General features: G+C 36.7%; 1 protein-coding gene across 1 annotated transcript in view; it reads right to left on the bottom strand.

The window, feature by feature from the left end:
• The window catches only part of ADGRV1 (adhesion G protein-coupled receptor V1), a 276,070-nt gene that overhangs the window by 31,208 nt on the left and 224,048 nt on the right, over positions 1-20,814 (bottom strand). The window contains exons 87-88 of the mRNA XM_066568694.1: positions 13,872-14,029; positions 2,485-2,606 (exon numbers count right to left, since the gene is read on the bottom strand). Of these exons, the coding sequence (XP_066424791.1) occupies positions 2,485-2,606; positions 13,872-14,029 (280 nt within the window). The remainder of the gene's footprint in view (positions 1-2,484; positions 2,607-13,871; positions 14,030-20,814) is intronic.

Below are 20,814 nucleotides of genomic sequence, written 5' to 3'. Positions count from 1 at the left end.
CCTATAATCTATTTCATCTCCTCTTTCCTGTCATGAAAAAAACTCTTAAAGAGCCATGAATTGCTTTCCAGCTGAAACAGGGCTTGTTGTGTAACAGAAATGCTCACCAATAAATGGTAAACCCACCTTTTATTGTAAAAAACAGCCTTGTTTTAACAATCATCAATTCTGAGAGCTGACAAAGACACGAGAATAAGATGCCAACAGAATGCATGACAAAGACAGGTAGTTTCTACTGCTATCATTGTGAAAATGTGTTATCCACTATTGAGTCCCACTTCCTTTCCCAGTCACAGACAGATTGGCTGAGATTAAATCTTCAAAGGACATTGGACATGACTGTTCATGAGCTGGATACACGTGGCTCTGCATAGCCTCTGGGTCAGAACGACTCTCAGCAGGAAGTGTGTACTCCCCAGGACCAGCCCCTCATCAGTAGGAACATGGTCTAAAAGTCCTTTCTGAAGCTGCACCTGCCTACAGCAAAACCTTCAGTAATAAAAAATACCTTATTCAGTATTAAAAAAATACCTTATTCAGTATTGTTTATACATAATTTTGTTCTACATAAAGACTTTGCATGCTGATATTTTCTCTGACTTAGTTTGATCTGATTATTTGATGAATAGCATAGATTAAAGAAATTTACAGGCTTTTCACCTTGTTCCTTCCCTGTTTTTCATTTCATGCTGTATGTCTGATCACTTGAATTACACATTAGGTTTTCCATTTCTTGACTAGGTAAATCTTAACTTTAAAAGAATAGAATGGTCCATATGGGATGGGTATTTAAAGTGTGGGGGCATTCCAGGAGATATTTTTAAAGCTTCTTTTACTATGGAGATTTACAAAGCACTGAATACAATCATCTACTAAAACAAACAAATTTAAAAACTGTAGTACTGTGAAAGAGCTACTCTATTTTTTTAACTTCTCCCAGGGTACGCAGCACCAAAAAACTGTTTTCCTTTTAAGTATTTGGTAGCTTTATACTTAAAAAAGCAGTTAGGAAATAGTTATAAAATGTAATGGATACTGTTCTATTACATTTTACATGACAAAAATCCAACAAAGGATAAAAATCCACTTGTAATGCATGGTGTATAAGTTATTAAGCTCCTCATAGTTGAAAATAAAGTTCTTCTTTACTACTGTTTGAGTTGGAGCTCCAGTCATGCATGTTTTAGTTTAAAAGCAGGAAGAGACTATGCATTTGAAATGTTTTTACCCTCTTTGAATAAAGAAAAAAAATTATTATATAGTTCAGGTTTTACTGATTCTCTTGGGCTAGAAAGAACAAAAGTAAAAGGTTTCTTTTCCTGATGCGGAAGATCAGTATTGACATAATGTGAATAAAGATACTGTATTAACTTCTTCAGGTCTGTTGAAATATACAGTTATTTCCTAGATATTAGTTACGATCATTAAGGCAAGATTCCAAAAGAGACCACATCTACTGGTGAAGCAGAGCAGAAGTACATATTGATATGTCAATATATATATAATAACTAAACAACAATATATACAGAAAAATCAAACATATTTCTGGAAGAATAAAGTACATTGTGAAAATATGCCTTTTTACTTAATTTTTATTTGATGGGGTATAAAGGTTTTTAATATTGGGAAATAAAAGTTGTCACAGAGGTTTCTGTTCTAAAAAAATAAGAATGGCATATTTGAGTCCAGAAGTACTTGTCCTCGAAAGATTTTTATATATAAATTTAAATCTCCTGCTAATTTCACTGTTTCCTGACATCAGAGGTATTTTCCCATCTGTGATATAATAACCATTATTCTATAAATAATTCAGCAATTAGCAGTATGGTATCAAATGCAGTGCTGCAATGCATTGGTTTCTCTATCCAAACACTTATACGGGTAAAATTTTGGAAAGAGCTATTTATATTTTTTTTATTATTAATGATGAACATTTAGTCTTTATTTTTCCTTTTTCAATAAAAGTTATTTGCTATATGAGAAAAGCCAAGCCTCAAGGCTCACCTCTTACAATGGAAAAAGATTCTGTCTTATGCCTTTAGAATTTAAAATATTTGTGTGGTTTTTATTATTATTATTGTTGTTTTTATTATTATTATTATCATCATTACTATCATTATTATTAGTATTAACATCTACAGAAAATTGAAATAGCGATTTTGCAAAGGCTGCAGGTACTTCAGTTTTACTGGTATTATTATCTCAGTAACATTTACATACAGAAGCAAGTAGTTTTCTTTCTGAGTGTATTAGCTATGAAATGAAATCTATGTAATTATAGTGCTATTGTTTAAAAATAATGAATCCCTTGCTTTAATATGCATTCCATATGTCTGTTTGAGAAGTAAACAGAATGCGCACTTCCACACTGTGACAGTGAGTTACTGGATGATGTTCAGCTGGTGAAGCCAAAATGACAAATGTGAGTGAAGAAAACACCCCTAGGTCAGCAAGAAGACCAAAGGACCAGATGCTGGCTCTTACCTGCAGGCTGTTGAAGATGATGAAGAAGACTAACATCCAGAGTTGTCGGTAAGCCATGTGCAGTCCTCCCCACAGCCAGGTGATGGAAATCAGGGCAAAGAGGTACAAGACCAAGGGGATCTCTGCAAACCACAAACACAGAGTTTCAGCTGCTGTGCCCTTGGAAAAAACACTTTTTAAAGAATTACTGACACAGAACATAGTTTTGCTGTGTGTGGCTAACCTTGGAGCTTGTTCTCCAGTGGTGGGCAGCCCTTGTCCTGCTCTAGCTGGGTCGCAGTCTCAGGGCTTTTGTGACCCCACCTGGGATCAGAAGACCAGCAGAAGGATGTCTGGGAGGTATGAGGGGCAGAATGAGCACAGCCCAGCTCAACAAACCAAGTGGTGGGAAGAGCACACATGAAGTCAAAAAATATGCTGAACTTTGGAAAAGAATAGAAGAACTTTTGGCAAGCTCTAGAAATTTTGAGAGAAAATTGATTTCTAAGAATTGAGAGGAAAGGGAAAGGAAAGAAAGTATTATGGTGTGTTGGTTTTGCATGACTTGATTTTTTTTGAGGAGGGAAGACGCCAGCCACAGAAGTAATTTTTCCTGTGGGAACCTGCTAGACGCTTTCTCTATGCCTGGCAAAGTCAATCGCGGGCTGGGTCTAAAAATAGGCATGCTGATAAGTCAATTAAAGTAGTTGGTAATGCCTCTGTGATTACATACTTAAGAAGGAAAAAAAAAATACATGCAATTCCTCTTCCTTCTTCTCCTCCCAGGGTGGCAAGGTGGCCACTGGGGGCCTTCCCAGTGTGACTGGGATCACGTGGCCAGGGCTATCTCAGCACAGTCCACAGCAAACTGTGCTTGCTTGGCTGTTTTAACTAGCCATGCTGAGGGCATAAGGACAGAGGCAGCAGCAGCAGCTGCTCCTTTCAGTGCCCCACATGAAGAGAGGTGCTGAACAGAGCTGGCACTGCGGCGGTTGGTGCCACCTGCGCTGTGCTGGCAAGGACCACATGGCCAGCAGCAAAAGTCATGACAAGCAATTCCCCAATGCAGAGCTTGGATGGGATCAACCCTGTAAGAATCTTTCAACTCACAGAACTTGATAACAACCAAACCTACGGACCCCAATTCTTTCCTATGTCAGAGAAAAGGAAAAGGTGAAGACACATGAGAGCAACATGGGGACACCAAGGTCAGCGAAAGGACAGAGGAGCAGGAGGTGCTCCAGGAATCAGAGCTGAGATTCTTCTACAAGTCATGGTAAGGACTATAACAAAACGTTTCCCTGTAATTTGTGAAGTACATGTGGGGATGCAGAGGTGCACTCACAGCCTGTGAGAAAAGGTGTTCATGCTGGACCATGTGGAAGCTGAAAAGCTGTAATCTAGTGGGAAACTTGAAGAAAGAGAGAAGACCCTTGCTTCCAGAGATAGAGAAAGAGAGTGCTTGCTTTCAAACTAGACAGCTCATCCTTAAAAAAACTACATTCCATGAACTAATGACCCATGCAAACGGTTGTGGGAAGACTGCTTTGCCCGTGGGAGGTACTCACTTACAGCAGGTCGGGCGGGACTGCTACTCCTGAAAATTAGAACCACGTTAGAGAAGTTACAAAGAACTGTTTCCTGTGAGAAGGACCCCACAACATAACAGAAGAGACTCTTCTTCCTAAGCAAACTGAAGATTTTTTAAAAATAACAGATGGAATAAAAAAATTACTAAAAAACCTGTTTTGTCTCCCTGGACTGTCAGTGGGAAGGAAGGAAGAGTGGGAGTGGGGTGGAGAAAGGGTGTTCTAAGGGTTTATTTAGTTTTCATTCTCCTCTTTTAATTTTTTTTTTATATTTTTTTCCTTTTGTCTTTTAAGTTTTGAACCTATTTTGCCCTTAAAGTGTTTCCTCCTAATCCTTATCTCACACCATAAGCCTTTTGGGTTTTTTCTTTCCCCCTCCTCTGCTCAATTATAACAGAGGACAATGAGAAAATTCACTAATGGTTTTTCATGGCTGCCTGGCATCTAGCCAGTGCCAAACCATGACACATGGTTACATAAGTGGTCCCAGCTCCGGCCACTTACAGGGTTGTAGGAAATGATAAGAATAGCTTATTCTTTGATTTGTTGTTATTTTCCTTTTCAAGTCCAACATAAGACATCAGACCCCAAAAAACTTACAGTGACAACTTCCTCTCAGCCCAAGAGACCCACAAGATAGACTTTGAACCAGTTAACTTCATTCATCTTCAAAAATATGTGCAGAATCTGTCCTTAAGGATGCATGCATTCTCCGTTTTATGTTCTCCACTGTATTTACAGCATAAAAGATTTAGGGAATGCTGGCAGGAAGATGTCTGCCTGGACAAAGTTTGCAATAAGGAAAACAAAAGTAAGTTTTCACCCCCACATGTTCCCCAGAAACTGAAAAGAGCCAGCCCCTGTGTTACCATATTTGCAGCAGAATTCAAAGTCCATGTTTGCCAGGTCTGCACACTGCTTGGCCAGACACTGCCCCTCTCCACATTAGTTATGAAGCATCAACAAAAAGTGGGTATGTGTTTTTACAGGCATTGCTCCAGAAACAGCAGTTTGGGAGCCCTTTAGCCATTTTTTTTAATATTGCACAAATAGTAAGGGCCTTCTGAATGTAGGCAATACCCCACATCATACAGACATAACATTTTAACAAGAAAAACTGTAAAGATACTGGCTTTTTGCCACATATTGAATATTGGTACAGTTCTGTTTTTTTTTTCCTCATTGCTAATAATTGCCTAGTTATCAGTATTGCAAAGAGCTAATACAGAGTTGAAACTGTGGCATCATTTAAAGCCTTGGATCTTCAAGTTCTGTATACCCATTTGTTGGATTTTGATCCAACAAAAGCTCAATAATTAGAGCAAACATATCAGAAAAAAACCACAAATTCTTTTAAGTTCGTAAAATCAGAATTGCACAAAGAAAGAGAATGCTAATAAATAGTCTTGATATGGACCAAAATAGTATAATTATTCGTAGTATTCTTCATACGAATATAAAACAAATAATCCACTCCCAAAGAAATCCCAAAGGGTTATTCTGAGCAGATGAACCTTCCCTGATATGACTTTTACTCTAAGTCCAAGTGAGTTATCTACTAAGGATAAACCTTCGTGGATAAGACTTATGATGTGGAGAAGTCAGCTCAAAATTACGGTGATGTAACTGAGACACAGACAAGCAATTCTGTTGGGTATTATATAATCCAATCATGCTGGTCCCCATTTTTGGTATACTTATCAGACTGTTTTATAATACCAGAAGTGATGGAAGATTTTATTTAAGCAACAGGTAGTCCACACCCTCCTTAAATACATACAAATGTATATATGCATGCATATATCATTGTCCTGACTGTTCCTGACTTTCCTTGAAATATGTCCCTGTTTCCTTACTATAAGCTTAAGAAACACTGACAGCATTGACAAATTCAATACAGATAAATGCAGTTTATGTAGCTCTAGTTGCAGCTTGTTAGAGCTTGAAAACTTACCATAGTCCAGCTTGATATTTAACTTGGTGAAATTGCATTCATTCAATTTACCAAACAACTAGAAGTGTCCCCTGTTAGTCACTCCTTCATTGTTGAGAAAAGATAATTTCCTTGTTAATCTGTAAAATTAATTTTCTGTTTGGAGGGCTGCAGTACAGTAATAAATTATTAAGGGTAATAAAATTGTAGTTTACTACAGTAGGAGAGTCCTTAGAGTAAACACAAGATTTTGTAAGTGATTCACACAAAAACAATGTGAGAGAAACTTTCAAATTCTCAAACTGTGAGAATTTGAAAGATAGGCTGTAGTATTTTCATTATGAGTTTGGATTAGATTACAAAACTCATAATCCAGGGAAAATATGAGGATGTTGGAAAAACTCAGTCACCTCATCAAGAACCTAAAAGGAACTGTACTGGGTATATAAAAAGTTTGTCTGGCCTTGCTTTTAAGAAGGGCCAAGAAAGTTGGATGGATATAATACTTCTCCCAACAATTCTCCCATTTACAACTCAGGAGCTTCCCTAACCGGACACAGGGCTTTTTTCCCTATTTAGTAATCTTCAGGGGACTTTTCTTTCACAAAATCATACTGAACTTCTTAAGTTCAGAAGAATTATCCGAAGAATAAGGAACACTACAGTAACATCATAAGATTCAGGTAATAAAATGCCAGATTGCCCAGCTGAAAAAGCTGTGAGCCTTGTGTTTGTTGTTTGGTTTCCTTATAGTAGAAACAAGAAGAAACAATAGGAAACAAAACATGAAACATTTCCGAACAGTTATGATGCCACCTACACTGTTTTTAAGTTTGCAACAAACGAAACCCTTACAAATCTTTATTTCTGAAATAAACCTCACAAAGAAGAGGAAGACTGGTGAAGTTTAAAGTTTCATTCTCTGTTGCATTCTAAGGTATCAGGAGATGTCTCTGTTCATTGCAGGGAGGTTTGACTAGATGACCTTTAAAAGGCCCTTCCAACCCAAGCCATTCTATGATTCCATGGTTTGCAATGACCTACCAAGAAAAATAATTTCATGATCTCCTATGTCTACACCCAAACCTACTGCAACCTAAGCAGGCTGCTTACTGATGTCCACAAAGAAGTTCAACCCCCTAGGACTGTGGTTCCAGTGAGCCAGGGCACACTTCTTCAGAAATAAGAACTGCAGCACTTGTCACACTTCTGTGCCTGAAAGGATTGGACAAGTGGTGATAGATACTAAATTTTAGAACATGGGATGAACCTGCCTAAAAAAAGAGAAAAAATATTTTTCACTACCAATTGTATCCTGTCCATCAACTCCCTTTGTATGCATGAAACACCTCTTTTGGAAATCATGGGAAGGGGATATCTGACAGCCTCTGTGACTGAGAACACTAAGAGCCATGTGGCCTCTTGGTAGTCCAAGACTGGGAGGACAAGCAGCATTGAAGAATAAAGAAGTGGAAGCAACTGTGAAGATGAAAAAGTAGATGAGGAGGAGCCTTGCACCATGACGCACTGTCATACTTTCAATGGCTCACCTAACGGCATGTTGAAGATTGAGATGGATTCAAATACAGGAGTGTAACTTCACTAATGAAGTGACAGTTCCTATGCTTAACCTCTCATCCCTGTATAGTGCCTATTGATTATGAATTAATAGTTTGATGCTGTCTACTACAACCTACTTTACCAGGCAGAGAGGAAGCAACAGAAAACCTCCTGTACAATTTCAGGCAGTGACTGCTCATGGTGCATAGTGAAAAATTATTGGAAAATGCCTTCCTGTTAAAAGGGGCTTTTTTCTTTAAAGTGAGGAAATGGGCAAGCACTTAGAACATCTACTAAGTGAATTACCAACAATTCACTTAAACAAAGGCATCAAAACAGAAGTCCTTCCTTCCTTCCTTCCTTCCTTCCTTCCTTCCTTCCTTCCTTCCTTCCTTCCTTCCTTCCTTCCTTCCTTCCTTCCTTCCTTCCTTCCTTCCTTCCTTCCTTCCTTCCTTCCTTCCTTCCTTCCTTCCTTCCTTCCTTCCTTCCTTCCTTCCTTCCTTCCTTCCTTCCTTCCTTCCTTCCTTCCCTGATATTAGACAGAACAACAAGTCTGAGCAATGAAAAATGTTAAACTAAATATAAATTAAGAAAACTGAAAATTATTAAATAATATTAATGCTTTGATGATATTGCAGAATATGTCTTTGCAGAAAATATCTATATGATTTAACTGTGGAAAATAAAGCATGAACTGCGCATTCATAATGAATTGAAATTTCTGTATTTTCACCACTGTGTTGGTCCATATTATTTTCTTTTCCCATTTCCTTTATTCTTTTTAATAAATAAGAAATTCAATAAAAGAGGCAATTGAATAATACAGCTTTAATTGTATTCTGAGTTTACATATAAATATTTACTATGTGTCCTCTCCTTAGGCTGGCTGTTAAACTGCAACTGATAATGCAACCTTAATAGCTTTTAACAGTTTTTAGCTAAACATGAAGATCTACTGCAAAACCTGAAAGATCTTTATAAACTTTTTTTCCCAGAAGACTGGGGAGAGTGTGCTGCTTCACAGAATTTCAACAATTCTTGGGAGACCTAAATTAGTAAAATATTTACAGGCTATTGCTTAAGAAGTCACCAGTTAAACTTAGCAATGTAAATATAAAAATGTCACAACAACATTTTTTTAAAATAAGCTTGAAAAACAGTGTTCCAAGTCCTGCTGGCTTGGTTTTCAATTGTTTTTGACAGCTGCAGTAAAAAAAAGGGGGGTTTAGTAACAGGATTTTGTGGCCAAAATAAAAAACAAAACAAAACAAACAAATCAGGTTCCTCTCATAAAGTTCAAAGAGGGAAATATACCACCAAGAAAATGCAATCAATGAATCATAACAAAACCACTGAATCCTCACTGGGAATGTTAAATGTGCAGAATTTAACAGTACCAGATACTGAAGACAAGAAAACTAATAGATCCATGTCCATGAAATTGAACTGGAAAAAAATGTTCATTGATAGTTTGTAGAAGTAGGAAGTAAAAAATGTGCCAAAATATTTTGTTCATTAATATTTTTTGATCTGCTGATCCTTGTAACAAGGAAAATTTTAAAATTAAAGTATACTTTCTAAAAGAAAAGCACATGTTCCATTAAGTATAACAAATACATCATTACTTCAAAATCATAAAAGACTAGCCTCTCAAACCTTTGCACTAAATCTCAGGGTTTTGGCAAACTTTCACACACAACTTTAAGACACCTTGTGTTATAATAAAAGGGGAAAAATAGGGCCTTTTATCATAGCTTATGCTATTACTGTTATGCAGGGAACATGGCACATCCCAGAAAAGTAGCAAATCAACAGAATAAAGAAAAATATAATCCTACTTATTTCCACATAAAATTATTGAAATGCACACTTGCAAAATATTAAATGAGTGCTAAAATTGCAACTGTGCAGTTACAACTCATGGATGTGAGCTTGCTTCTGCAGACTTCTTCGAAGGAAAAAAGCTAATTTAGACATGTGAAGCATATTGCAAGCAATCTAAATTACACGAGTGAAGAGGATACATTTATGTTATTACCTTATTCAGATCTTAGTTCTTTATTTCAGCTTCTAATTATTTCAGCTTGTGCATTTTGTCCTAATAGAATTTGTAAAAAATCTCAAAGGCAAAGATTTGTTTTTCTCCTAACCACAAAAAAGAAAAGCTCCTGGAGCCTTATGAAGACTAAAATATTATATACAGTGTGTGTGCTGAGTACTGTGAATGCATATAACTCTGTTGGTGTAGGCAGACTATTTAGCATGTTCTGTTGTGACTAGGAATTGCAAACTGCTAACAGATTAAATGTATCTGGAGACTGGAACTAGATGATCTTTAAACTCCCTTCCAACCCAAACGATTCTACGATTTCATATTGAAGAAATTTATATGAAGGAAGATGAAAGTAGGAGTTAAAGTTTTGCAAGTAAATATCTAAGGCATTATTCATGCAGTTCTATTTTGACAACATGAAGTTTTAATCTTTACCTTAATTCTGGCACTTTTGCAATTATGGTATCTGATTCAGGTAAGTTGTACTGCATATTTATAAGCAGGGCATGCCAGTGAAAATTATGTAAGTTCAAGATTCACTCAATAAATGAAGCTTATCTATTTACAATTATCGGGGGGGGAACATTCAAGTTGTTCCATTACATTTTTAAATCTTTTTTTGAAATTAGGAAAGGTTAGCAAACAGAAAACAAAACAATTTATATTGGATTGCTGTCCTGTTACTATTCATTTTCTGTATTTGCATATTAGGACCTGTCACTAGTGGGTTTTCACAGGGCTCCATCCTCAGCCCTGCACTCTTTAACATCTTTATTAATGACTTAGACACAGGACTGGAAGGAACACTAAGCAAGGTCACAGATAATACAAATGTGGGAGGATCTGTTGACTCTTGAAGGCAGGGAGGCCCTGCAGAGAGACCTCAGCCAGCCACAGGAGTGGGCACAGGAATGGGCAATCACCAGCCACAAGAAGTTCAGTAAAGGAAAGTGCCAGATTCTGCACTGGGGTGGGGCAACCCTGGATGGATGGACAGACAGATTGGGGAATGAGATGCTGAAAAGCATGCCATGGAAAGGGATCCGGGTTCTTGGTCAAATACAAGCAGAATATGAGTCACCAGTGCCCTGGCAGCCAGGAGGGCCAACAGTGTCCTGTGATGCAAACTTAAATATTAGTTAGCCCAAAGGCTGTTTATCCAATGAATGCTCTGACTTGGCTCCTGTCAAGGCTAATTTTTGAGAAGGTAGTTTCTATATATAGGAGGACAGTCAGCCAACAGAACATGTTTGCTGAAAGGCTGGCAAACAGAATCAGTACAAAGTGAGGACTCTTTTTAAGCAAACTCAACGCCTACTTCTGAATGACTACAGAGATAGAGCTAGCATTCCTTGAAAATCATCTTTCCCAGTTTTTTCAGCCTTTCACACTTTTCTTTCCAATATTCACTTTTGAGAAGGAAAAGATGACTGCTCTAAGAGATAACTAATTCTTGACTCTCCCACTGCCCCTTCTTGAGCCCTCTACTGTCAAGGAAAATTCTCTGAGCTAAGTAAACTATATCCATCACCATGCAAACCAACATGACCAGTAACAGAAATTCTGGAACAGTAAAAAAGAGCATGAGAGGGCAAACTCAATGCTGCTGCAGACAGGGTAATGAGAAGTGTGCATATTGCTCAAATTAAGATTTGGCTAACCTATTTACTTGTTTTTATTCTACACTAAAACCTTCATTTTATCATATTCTTTTACAGTGATAACCTAGTCACAGTAAAGAGTATAAACACTTTCTAGGAAGATCACAGACCGCTGCCAAAGGAATTGGCACCAATTACTAAAAGAGATTTTTTCTCAGCTAGCTGTCTATAGCATAGTTGGGCTATGGTATTTTCTTGAAACTACCAGAATAAGGTACAAGAGATAAGAATTTACTTAAGGGTACCTAGGAATAATATAGAGGGCTAGGAAGAATATATGCATGACAGAAAAGGAGGTACAATTAAAAAAGGGCATTGTATAAATAAAAGTAATAGACCTTCCAATTATACCCTATCGTTTTCCAAGAAAATATTTATCTGTCTAGAAACAGATCATCTTTGCAGCTACCAAATGTTTTCTTTTAAGCATGTACAGTGAAACCCAGCATTGTTATTCTGCTCTCGGGAAAGAAAAAATACACAGGATTCTCCTTTAGTGTGGGTAGTAACAAACTCTGCTCATAGGAGAGAAAAAAGTAGTAAACCACCATGCTACTACCTAAGTTCAGCAAGATGTTTTACAGCATTTACAGAATTTATTCCAATAGCTGTAGAAGAACAACATGATGGCTGTCTATAATGGAGTGGATGTATTAGTAGAAAAGGGAAGAGCAACTGATGTCTTCTGTCCTGAATTCTCTAAGGCATAGATAAACTGTTGCTTGGTGGCTCCACCTTTCCTCTGGTTTTGGATGAAACAGAGAGATGGGATATTCATATTTTATGGCATATTTATTGTCAAAAGAAAACAGACAAGATACTGTATGTCTGTGCAACTTAAGGAGGCAACATTACGAAAAGACTTTCCTAACACATAGTGTCTTGTAAGTCAGAACTTGGTGCAAGTATAATCGAAGACCTCTTCTATGTTTCAAAAGTAAAATATCATCATGAAACTGACTGCAGATAAATTTACTGATGTGAAAAATGTTGTTTCCCAAAGCATCCATTTATGTGGCTACAATAACAGGAGCAGCAGCAGCTCCCAGGAATTTTGTAAGAAAATGGAGTCAGCTGAGTGAATGTCAAGATTCGAGATTTATAAGTGATACTAGGCCTTACCACTGCAAACTGCCTTTCACTAAGTCTTACAAGCACAATATACCCAGAAGACATTAAAAACTGTGTAAATATACTACCAATATCTTTAATTTCAGAAGACAAATATTCAGTCAAAAAAGGCAGAGATCCTAGTCAACAGTTCGTACTGTGATATGTAGCTATAGGTAATGTTCCAAACTGCAGAAATCACCATATTTTCTCTCTAGAAGGTTAAATCATAAACACAGCTACATAGAGTCCTCTTATACAATTACAGCCACCATAATTGCAGGACACAGCTTGTTTTTCTCTCTAAAACAGCCCATCTCCAACCTGCTCTCACTGTCACCATATGCAGTATTTCATTTGTGCTTACAAAAGCTCTTTGGTAGCAAAACAGCAGTTTGCCTTGCTGGTGCACAATTACAATTTCATTATAAATAAATTAACTGAAAGATTGACAAGAGGAACCACCTCTGTGCATTTATATCAGAGAGAAATTAAAGAGTGCAACTAAGGTCTTGGATATCATCAGACCTCATCTGAATTCATACAGACCTTAGTCAAGCTAACATTGCGTCATTAAAAAGGACAGAAATATTTGCAGAAATGTTCAGATTGTACATACTTAATATTTATTATAATTTTCTCAAGAAAGGAATATATCTCTGTACCCCAAATATCAAAAGATTATTTGCATTAGGTTTTAAAGCCCTTTTTTTTTTTACAAAATACTATAAAGAGAATAGAAATATTCTAAGCTTCCCACAGAGGGTCCTATTATTATTAAATATTGGTCTAAACTACCACAACTTTATTTTGGAAACATTGTAGTTGAAATTGTTCTGATAGAGGAGGCTGACTGAAACTTCCTGTTTTGCACAAGACAGATTTTTCCTTTCAAGCACGTTTTAGTTGCAAGTAGCATAGGAAATATCAAAACAGAGGCATTAACTCCAAATATTCCAGGGCACAGAGCACCTCTGCTTGGCTTCACAGCCACAAAATATACAGCAAAACACAATGACCCAAAGCTGTGCCCATCACAAAGCTGTGCCCATCACCTGGGTTTGAGCAGGAGGTACAGCCTGCATCCATAGGTGATCATGCTCTGCAAGTGGGAATCACTGCACCTGAGCAGCCCCAGCCCTCCCTGGGATAGGTTGTTCAGTATCTCCAGCCAAAATCTAGCATGGGGACACAGTGATCCAAAGCAGTGCTTTGTTTTATTTCTGGTCTTCTCTTTAAGTAGACTAGACTTAGTCACAAAGCCAGTGATACTAATTTCTTGTTCTAGGTTTTACATATTTTTAACCTCCTCAGACAGTTAAGCATCTGCATAGCTTTGATCATCAAAGTACTTTCACAGACATCAAAGCGACATTAGCAGGCGTAATCTTAAAGTAAGTGCGTAGGTATCTACTGAACCATGGTTTCAGGTGGGGTTCTCCGAACTGGCAAGAACAGTCCCTACCATTCAAAGGTACAATTTGTTTGCTGACAAATCATACCTGCTGCATTTGTTCTTCCTCTGAAAATATCATCATACGCCTTCCATTGAGGAGTCACCTGATAGGCATGGATGAACACCACAAAAACCACCACCAGGCAAATTAATGGCACCAGAGCAGCAGTGAAGAGAGCAGCATAGGCATTTGGAATGAAACACCTGATGGAAAAAAATAGAAAAAAAATGCTATTGATAAGCATAAGAGACACCTTGAAAGGCCACAAGTAGAATACAGAAACAAATATTTATGAAAAAGGATGTGCTTTACAAACCACAAATTCTTTAACTGTGTTCCCAGAGTAGCCTTGATAAGTTCCTTTCTGTTCCCTTCTGTTCCTTTCTGTTGGGTCTTATCTCATCATTATATCTTAAGAAGTATAGCTTTTGCTCTTCCAGTATGCATGTTATATTTAGCTTAACCAATTTTGAAAAAAATTAAACTTGAAATGAAAAATATTGTATTTTAACAAACTACATGCTTCTATATTCATTTAAAGTGATCATTCTTAGTCACCAATTTCTAAAACAACATTATGAAATTTTCTATACTTAGCTCCTGAAAGCACAAATTAAGTTTTGAAAAAGATATTTTTAAAATAAATGAACAAGTCCTAAAGACAACATAACTTTTCCTTCTCAAGTCATTTGCTCACAGAAACCAAATGTTCACTCCCTCCTCCTTTTTTTCCCCCAGTTGTTCAGTCTCTCCTTGCCCTTTTCATTTATTTAAGTTATAATTATTTTTAAAGATGTGTCAAGAATATTAATTATCCCTGAAAGAGTCAAATTATCCATATGTAATGATGACTTGAACAAAAAGGAGATGATAGTTAAAGAGGACTCTAGGAGTGTGAGAGATCAGGGTTTTCTGTGCTCTCCCTGGCGACCAGTATGGGCTTTACAGCCACTGACCCACTCTACAGATGACGCACAACAGAGCAGCCCAAGGGATGGCGCAGGAGTCAGTATGTCTTGAGATTATGTGACCACTGCCATCCCTCCTGAGAGGGTGTAACTTACAGCCTTTCTGTTTCTTAGATCAGCACATCTAAGCAAGCTTAGCACTGATGCTGATATATGTCTGAGAGAGGCCTAGGTACATGTTTCACCGACATACCTGGTTGGATAAACCTTCTGGGTTTGTTTAGCTGTACTTTCATATACTGCCATAAAGTCAAGATTGCATCCTGTGTTGTGTCTTTCAGAACAGCAGTCATGCATACTCAGTGAATCCCAAAAATAATTTCCAGTACAATCTAGATACCTTTCACAGCTCTCTGCAGAATCTAGAGGCTCAGTCAGACACCAAGCTTAGATATCATCTGATAACATAACTGAACATGCATTAGGGAAAGTAGGAACTTTGCATCGTAATTCAAAGTGTTTGTTCCTTTCCTCATAGAAGAGATACTTCAGTCCTTTGCTCATCTTGGTGGCCTTCACTGGACCTTGTACAGTCTGTCCACATCCCTTTTGTACTGAGAAGACCAGAACTGAACCCAGCACTCCAGGTGTCACTTCATGAGTGCTAAGCAGAGGGCCAGGATCATCCCCCTTGACCTGCTCTCAACATGGTTGATATGGAGCACAACATCCCATCCATTTAATCTTTCTAATTTTAATTATTTCTTAGGTATGAAAGTTATTTTTTTCCCCAAATATATTCTTGAGTTGGCACAACTAGCACTAAGAAATGAAATCATATCACTACAACCTATGATTATCCTGAAGGCAAGAATCTTAGCACAAGAATAATCCTCTATAAAATCATATTTAGGTTCTCAAATCTGTATTTTTTTCAACTTGATGAATTTTTGTTTTTCAAAGATAATATGCACTCCAAAAATCTACCAGAGTTTTTGAAACTTTATTGTGATCACTCCTTTATATTCACTTTAAAAAAGCTGTATAAAAATGAAAACCTACAAAGATGAATCACTTTTACAAATAACCTTTGGTACTTGCTCCAAAAAATATACTGGAAAGTTATGTAAAGAAATACACAAAGCCATATTAATCTTCAAAGCTTACTTTGAAATTTTTTTCTTGAAGCAATGGTGTGCAGGTCAATGACAACCACATCATCCTGTAAGATTGATTCATATATAGTCATGTGATGATATATGTTGACAGATATATTTTATTATAGAAATCATATGGGATAACATTATAGGGACCAGCTGCAATTATTTTTTGTACTTAATACTGGGGACACAGATATTATTCCATTACTGTGACACGTCTGTCTCATGAAACTACTGTGTATTGCATATTCCTAGCACTGGATAGAAATATTAGAAAAATACCCCAAAATATCAGCTAAGTTGATGTTTCAGAACACAACTGCTCTACTTTAAAAAGCCCCACAAGACTGATGTAGAAGCTTAAAAATCTACATAATTATAAACCTTATTTGTCTGAAGAGCATTATTTCCTGCAGTAATTTCCTTTCCTAGCTTTCCAGAAAGTTCCTTTTTTCTTTATTTTTTAAGGCCCTGGATTTCTTTAAGTATTTCGTTTTGTTTGTTTTGAATTTGAGTGATAGCAAAAAAACCAACTAAACAACCAACAAACCAACCAACCAACCAATCAAAAAAATCTATCCACTGAAATACTACCTTCTGCAAGAGAGAAAAAAAAAACCAACCAACCAACCAACCAAAAAAAAAAAAGCCAACAGGAAACCAGCACTTTTAGCTTCTTCAGTTCTCATTTTATCATAGAGATAGCATGACTTCCTTGTAACACTTCCTTTTATCAAAATTTATTTTTTTCCCCTCACCCTTTTGAGAATTTTTGATCCCAGCTTAGGTCTCTTCTAGTATTGGAAAGAAAGCTATTTAGCTTTTGTCCCAAGCTGCCATAAGTCCTGCCCCTCTTGACTATTGTTATCTGACTGGAGGGCTCAACTTTGGTTCTGTGCTGACTACTTTGTTTTGATCATTGACTTTGTTGATGTCTAATTTTGTTTGGATTGCTATAAATTTCTCTGTTAATTTTGTGTGAGGACTTAAAGAATGCAATTCTATGTCTCAAAACACTGTTCCTATGAGAAAAGCCATCAACAGGAACTTGAGATAAGTACCTTTTTATAGAAAGCTGATAACAAAAACTGATGGAACATTTTTTAACTGGCCCCCATAATTGCTTGTATTTTCAGTTTACCAATTTTTGTGATTTGTTTGTGTTTTAATTGAAGGAACTCATTGGGAGACCAAATATTAGTAAGATTACAAAAGGAAAAACACTGAATGTTTTATTACTTTGATTTTTGCCAAGTTTGTCTTTGTAAAAAGACAAACTAAAAAAATAAATGGTGTGGGAAAAGCTTTTACTTTTATCTCATGCATATATTCTTTTATTTCTACCAGCTGAGAATTAGAAAATTCTACCAAATTTAGCATGAGAGTTGGTTCAAGAATTTATGCATATTGGAATCATGCAAACATGTATTAACCTTGCAAGTTCTGCCCCAGAAGGCTTTTATATATCTTTTATATATCTTTATATGACTTGGCATAATTTTTCAGAAACATCAGAAGAATTAATAAGTAACCTAAACAATCTTAACAAAACAAAAGAGAATATGACATAGGAAATAATTGAGTCTCCCTTCCTAAATTAGAATGATGGACAGTCATGGTCTAAAAATAGCTCATGGATAAAATTCAGAAAAGCCTTTTACCACCTATCAAGACCTGTTACTGTTTTTGAAAATACTTGTATTCTCACATTAATATGCCGGATCTACTGTTAGGTTTTCTAACATGATTATTTTAACCTCACCTCACTTCTTTTATCTATTCCAATCAATATAGTAACTACAGTACACTGTGGAACACACATGCTTCCAACTCGTGGGTGCAATTTCCTGCAGTAGTAATTGCAAAGGAATGTAATGAGAGCAATTTTCCCACTGAAAATAAAATTTAAAAAAACAATAATAACAAAAAAAGAGAGAAAAAACCAAGTAAATTTGAAAGGAAAATCATTTCACTTATGACTCCATCAACAGTAGCCACAGCTTTTGTTTTGTGTCAAAATTAAATCACAACAGAGCTTTAATCTATCCTCTGGAGAACTGAGTATAGGCTCAATTTGAAGATGTGTTTGTCTGAAAACCTTTTGATATAAGAATCTATTTTTTTATATTAGAACTTTTCATATTTTGTATGAGAACTTTGTGTGCTAAAACTTAATTTCTCATGGTGTGTAGAATTACCCAGTGGGACAGGAATGTGGGTCCCTTCCAAGTCAGAATATTCTGTAATTCTGTCATTACTAACAAAATTTCTCCAGCTATATGCTGATGTGGTTGAGAAAGAACCCTATTTTGAAGCCTTTAAAGTACATGAAGACACATCCTCAACAAACCCATTCACACTTGTTTCAGTGTGCAAAGGTAATCATCAATTGTGCTGCGAGACCTGGTCATCCCCTTGAGTCTTGGCTGACTGAGAAAATACCTGTCATAATACGTAACATGTGTATTTGTTTGGGATACCCCTGTAGGGAATTTAAACATCAACACTTGCTGTGTAATTCTATGGCTAATTTCAAGCCCCAAATGTACCTGATAAACAGATGCACTTGCAAGACAAGCCACTGTGGTACAGCACTTGGATCAGTCTGGGGATATTCTGATGAAAAGTGACCGACCCTAACTCCGCATGCTGGTCTAACGAGCAAGATAGTAGTCTCATCCATTTGCCCAAATTGTGTATTTCACTATTCATCAGCAGGAAGGACATGACAGGAATTTAATTCTCCTGAACAAAGATAAGAATGGATCAGTAGTATATGTGCCCCAGATATAGTGGGACAAAAGATAGGTTTTAGGTTTAAGATAGTTTTTCCACAGCATCAGCGGGTCTTAGGAAATGTTATGTGGCAGGTACATGCCTTCAGTAATGGACCAGATACGACCAGATATTAACTTGCAATTCTAACAAGTGTCAAAAATGGCTTTACAAAGTCAGTTGGCGTTAGATATGTTACTATTAAAAGAACAAGGGGTATATGGAATGTTAAATCTTATAGAAACTGAATGCACTATTGCCATTCGCGATATCATCAATTGAAAAAGCTGAGCCACAGAAATGTCTGAGATCAGAACTTTTTCAATCACTCTAACCCTAAGATTGGCTTCAAGAAATTAGCCCCAATACCCGGCTAAGATCCATATTCTAATAGTTGGGAGTCAGATATTGGGAGTTGTGTCTATTGAGAATTGGGTTGATGATTGCAGTTGGATTTGTATATTTAATTATTTGAACAGCTGTTGTACATTTTATGATTACTGTCATTATTATTTCTGTTGCTTCTGTCTTTTCTCTTTGTCTTTTCTGTGTATGCACCACCCTCGTGAAAAATACAAACTGAGGAAAAGTCCCTGGAATTCAGTATTTGAGGCATGGGGTGGTGTGAGGGCTTAAAGAATGCAGTCACCTAGCCCAGGACACTGTCTCCAGAAGACAAGACACGACAATGGAATTTGAGATAAGCACAGATGGCAAAACAGGAAGACATTAACACCAGGCCTAACGAAGGTGAAGATCTGGAATTAGCATACCAGGCAAAATTCTGATGTACAGACTGTGGGGACATAAGACTTTTCTGGACAAAAACAAAAAACCACACAGTGAAAACTGTGAGAAAGGATCCACATGTCAGCCGAAGTTGTGGAAACTGCATCTAGGCCCCATGGATACCCCAAACTCGGACTGTATAAAAGTGGTACCTCCAGGTGAGCAACAGGGAGACCCCCACCACTGAAGACCAGGGTGTAGAAGGACCAGTGGGGTGCTGCAGGAATCCATGTGGTGAATATATTTTCATCTTCTGCTTAATTTCTCGCTCTATTTCTTTCCTCCCCTATCCCTCCCACTTTCCTCTTCTTTCCTATGTCTCTACCTCACATTTACTGTTAAATTTAATCTTTACTACTGACTTCAGCATGTGGTCTCGTTAACACCTTGATTTGGCCAGAAGTATCTTATAATCAGATCATAACACTTTGACATTAAGATATTCCCATTGGTTTCTCTTGCCCTACTCCTATCTAAACTCATTCAATTTCATTGTCTTCAAGACTTCACCTTGTATCCTCCCAGTCTCTTATTTCATGCATGGTATACTTTAAACAGTACTTTATTTCCATCTCAATTGTTTCTAACAGAACAGAACAGAACATAAAGCATATTTTCAAAAGCTCTTTGTATGTCTGTATCCGGGAAAGTTCTCTTCTATGAAAGAGGCTAAAAATAAAGTTAGAAAGAATTGTCTGTAGTATGCTTCTTCTCCAAGGTATAATTCTATACTCATATGTAATTACTTGTTAATCATTTTACAACTGGAAAAAACATAATATTGAAACTAAGCAGCTATTTTTCTTGCAATACAAATAAAAAAGACATTTAATTCATATGTTGCTTTTTTCAGGCCTAGAATGATGAGAAATAGCTTTAGTATATAAAATAGTGTTCTCATTGATGACTACTGCAGGTGTTCATTTCATTTAAATTGCTACTTTCAAATACAACACAGAAAGATTAGGGGAAATTAAGACACATCTTTCCCCTTGGTAAAGATGTAACTTTAGAAAATCATATACATTTAAATCTATAAATTGATAAAAATTACCTCACTTATTGGCCAGCCAGAATCAGTGTTTTACCTTGATTTTCCTTTTTCCCCCCTCAAATCTATTTAAGCAGATTCTTCTCAAGGGGATGAAGCATGTTATCTGACACTTCAATTGTTTTTGTAAAGTCTTCTGTGATCTCTTAAAATATCACAATTCCTAAAATCTGGAGAGGTCTTTCAGCTACATATGATATGAGAAGGCCATTCCTTCTCTTTGTTTTCCCTAATACTTTTAAAGGAAACACAAGAAACAATTGATAACATGTATACTGGAACTACTGTTAGCACAATTACATAAT

The sequence above is a fragment of the Molothrus aeneus genome, chromosome Z, assembly GCF_037042795.1.
Source record: "Molothrus aeneus isolate 106 chromosome Z, BPBGC_Maene_1.0, whole genome shotgun sequence".
Lineage (NCBI taxonomy): Eukaryota > Metazoa > Chordata > Aves > Passeriformes > Icteridae > Molothrus > Molothrus aeneus.
This window is presented reverse-complemented; position numbering and strand designations above follow the sequence as displayed.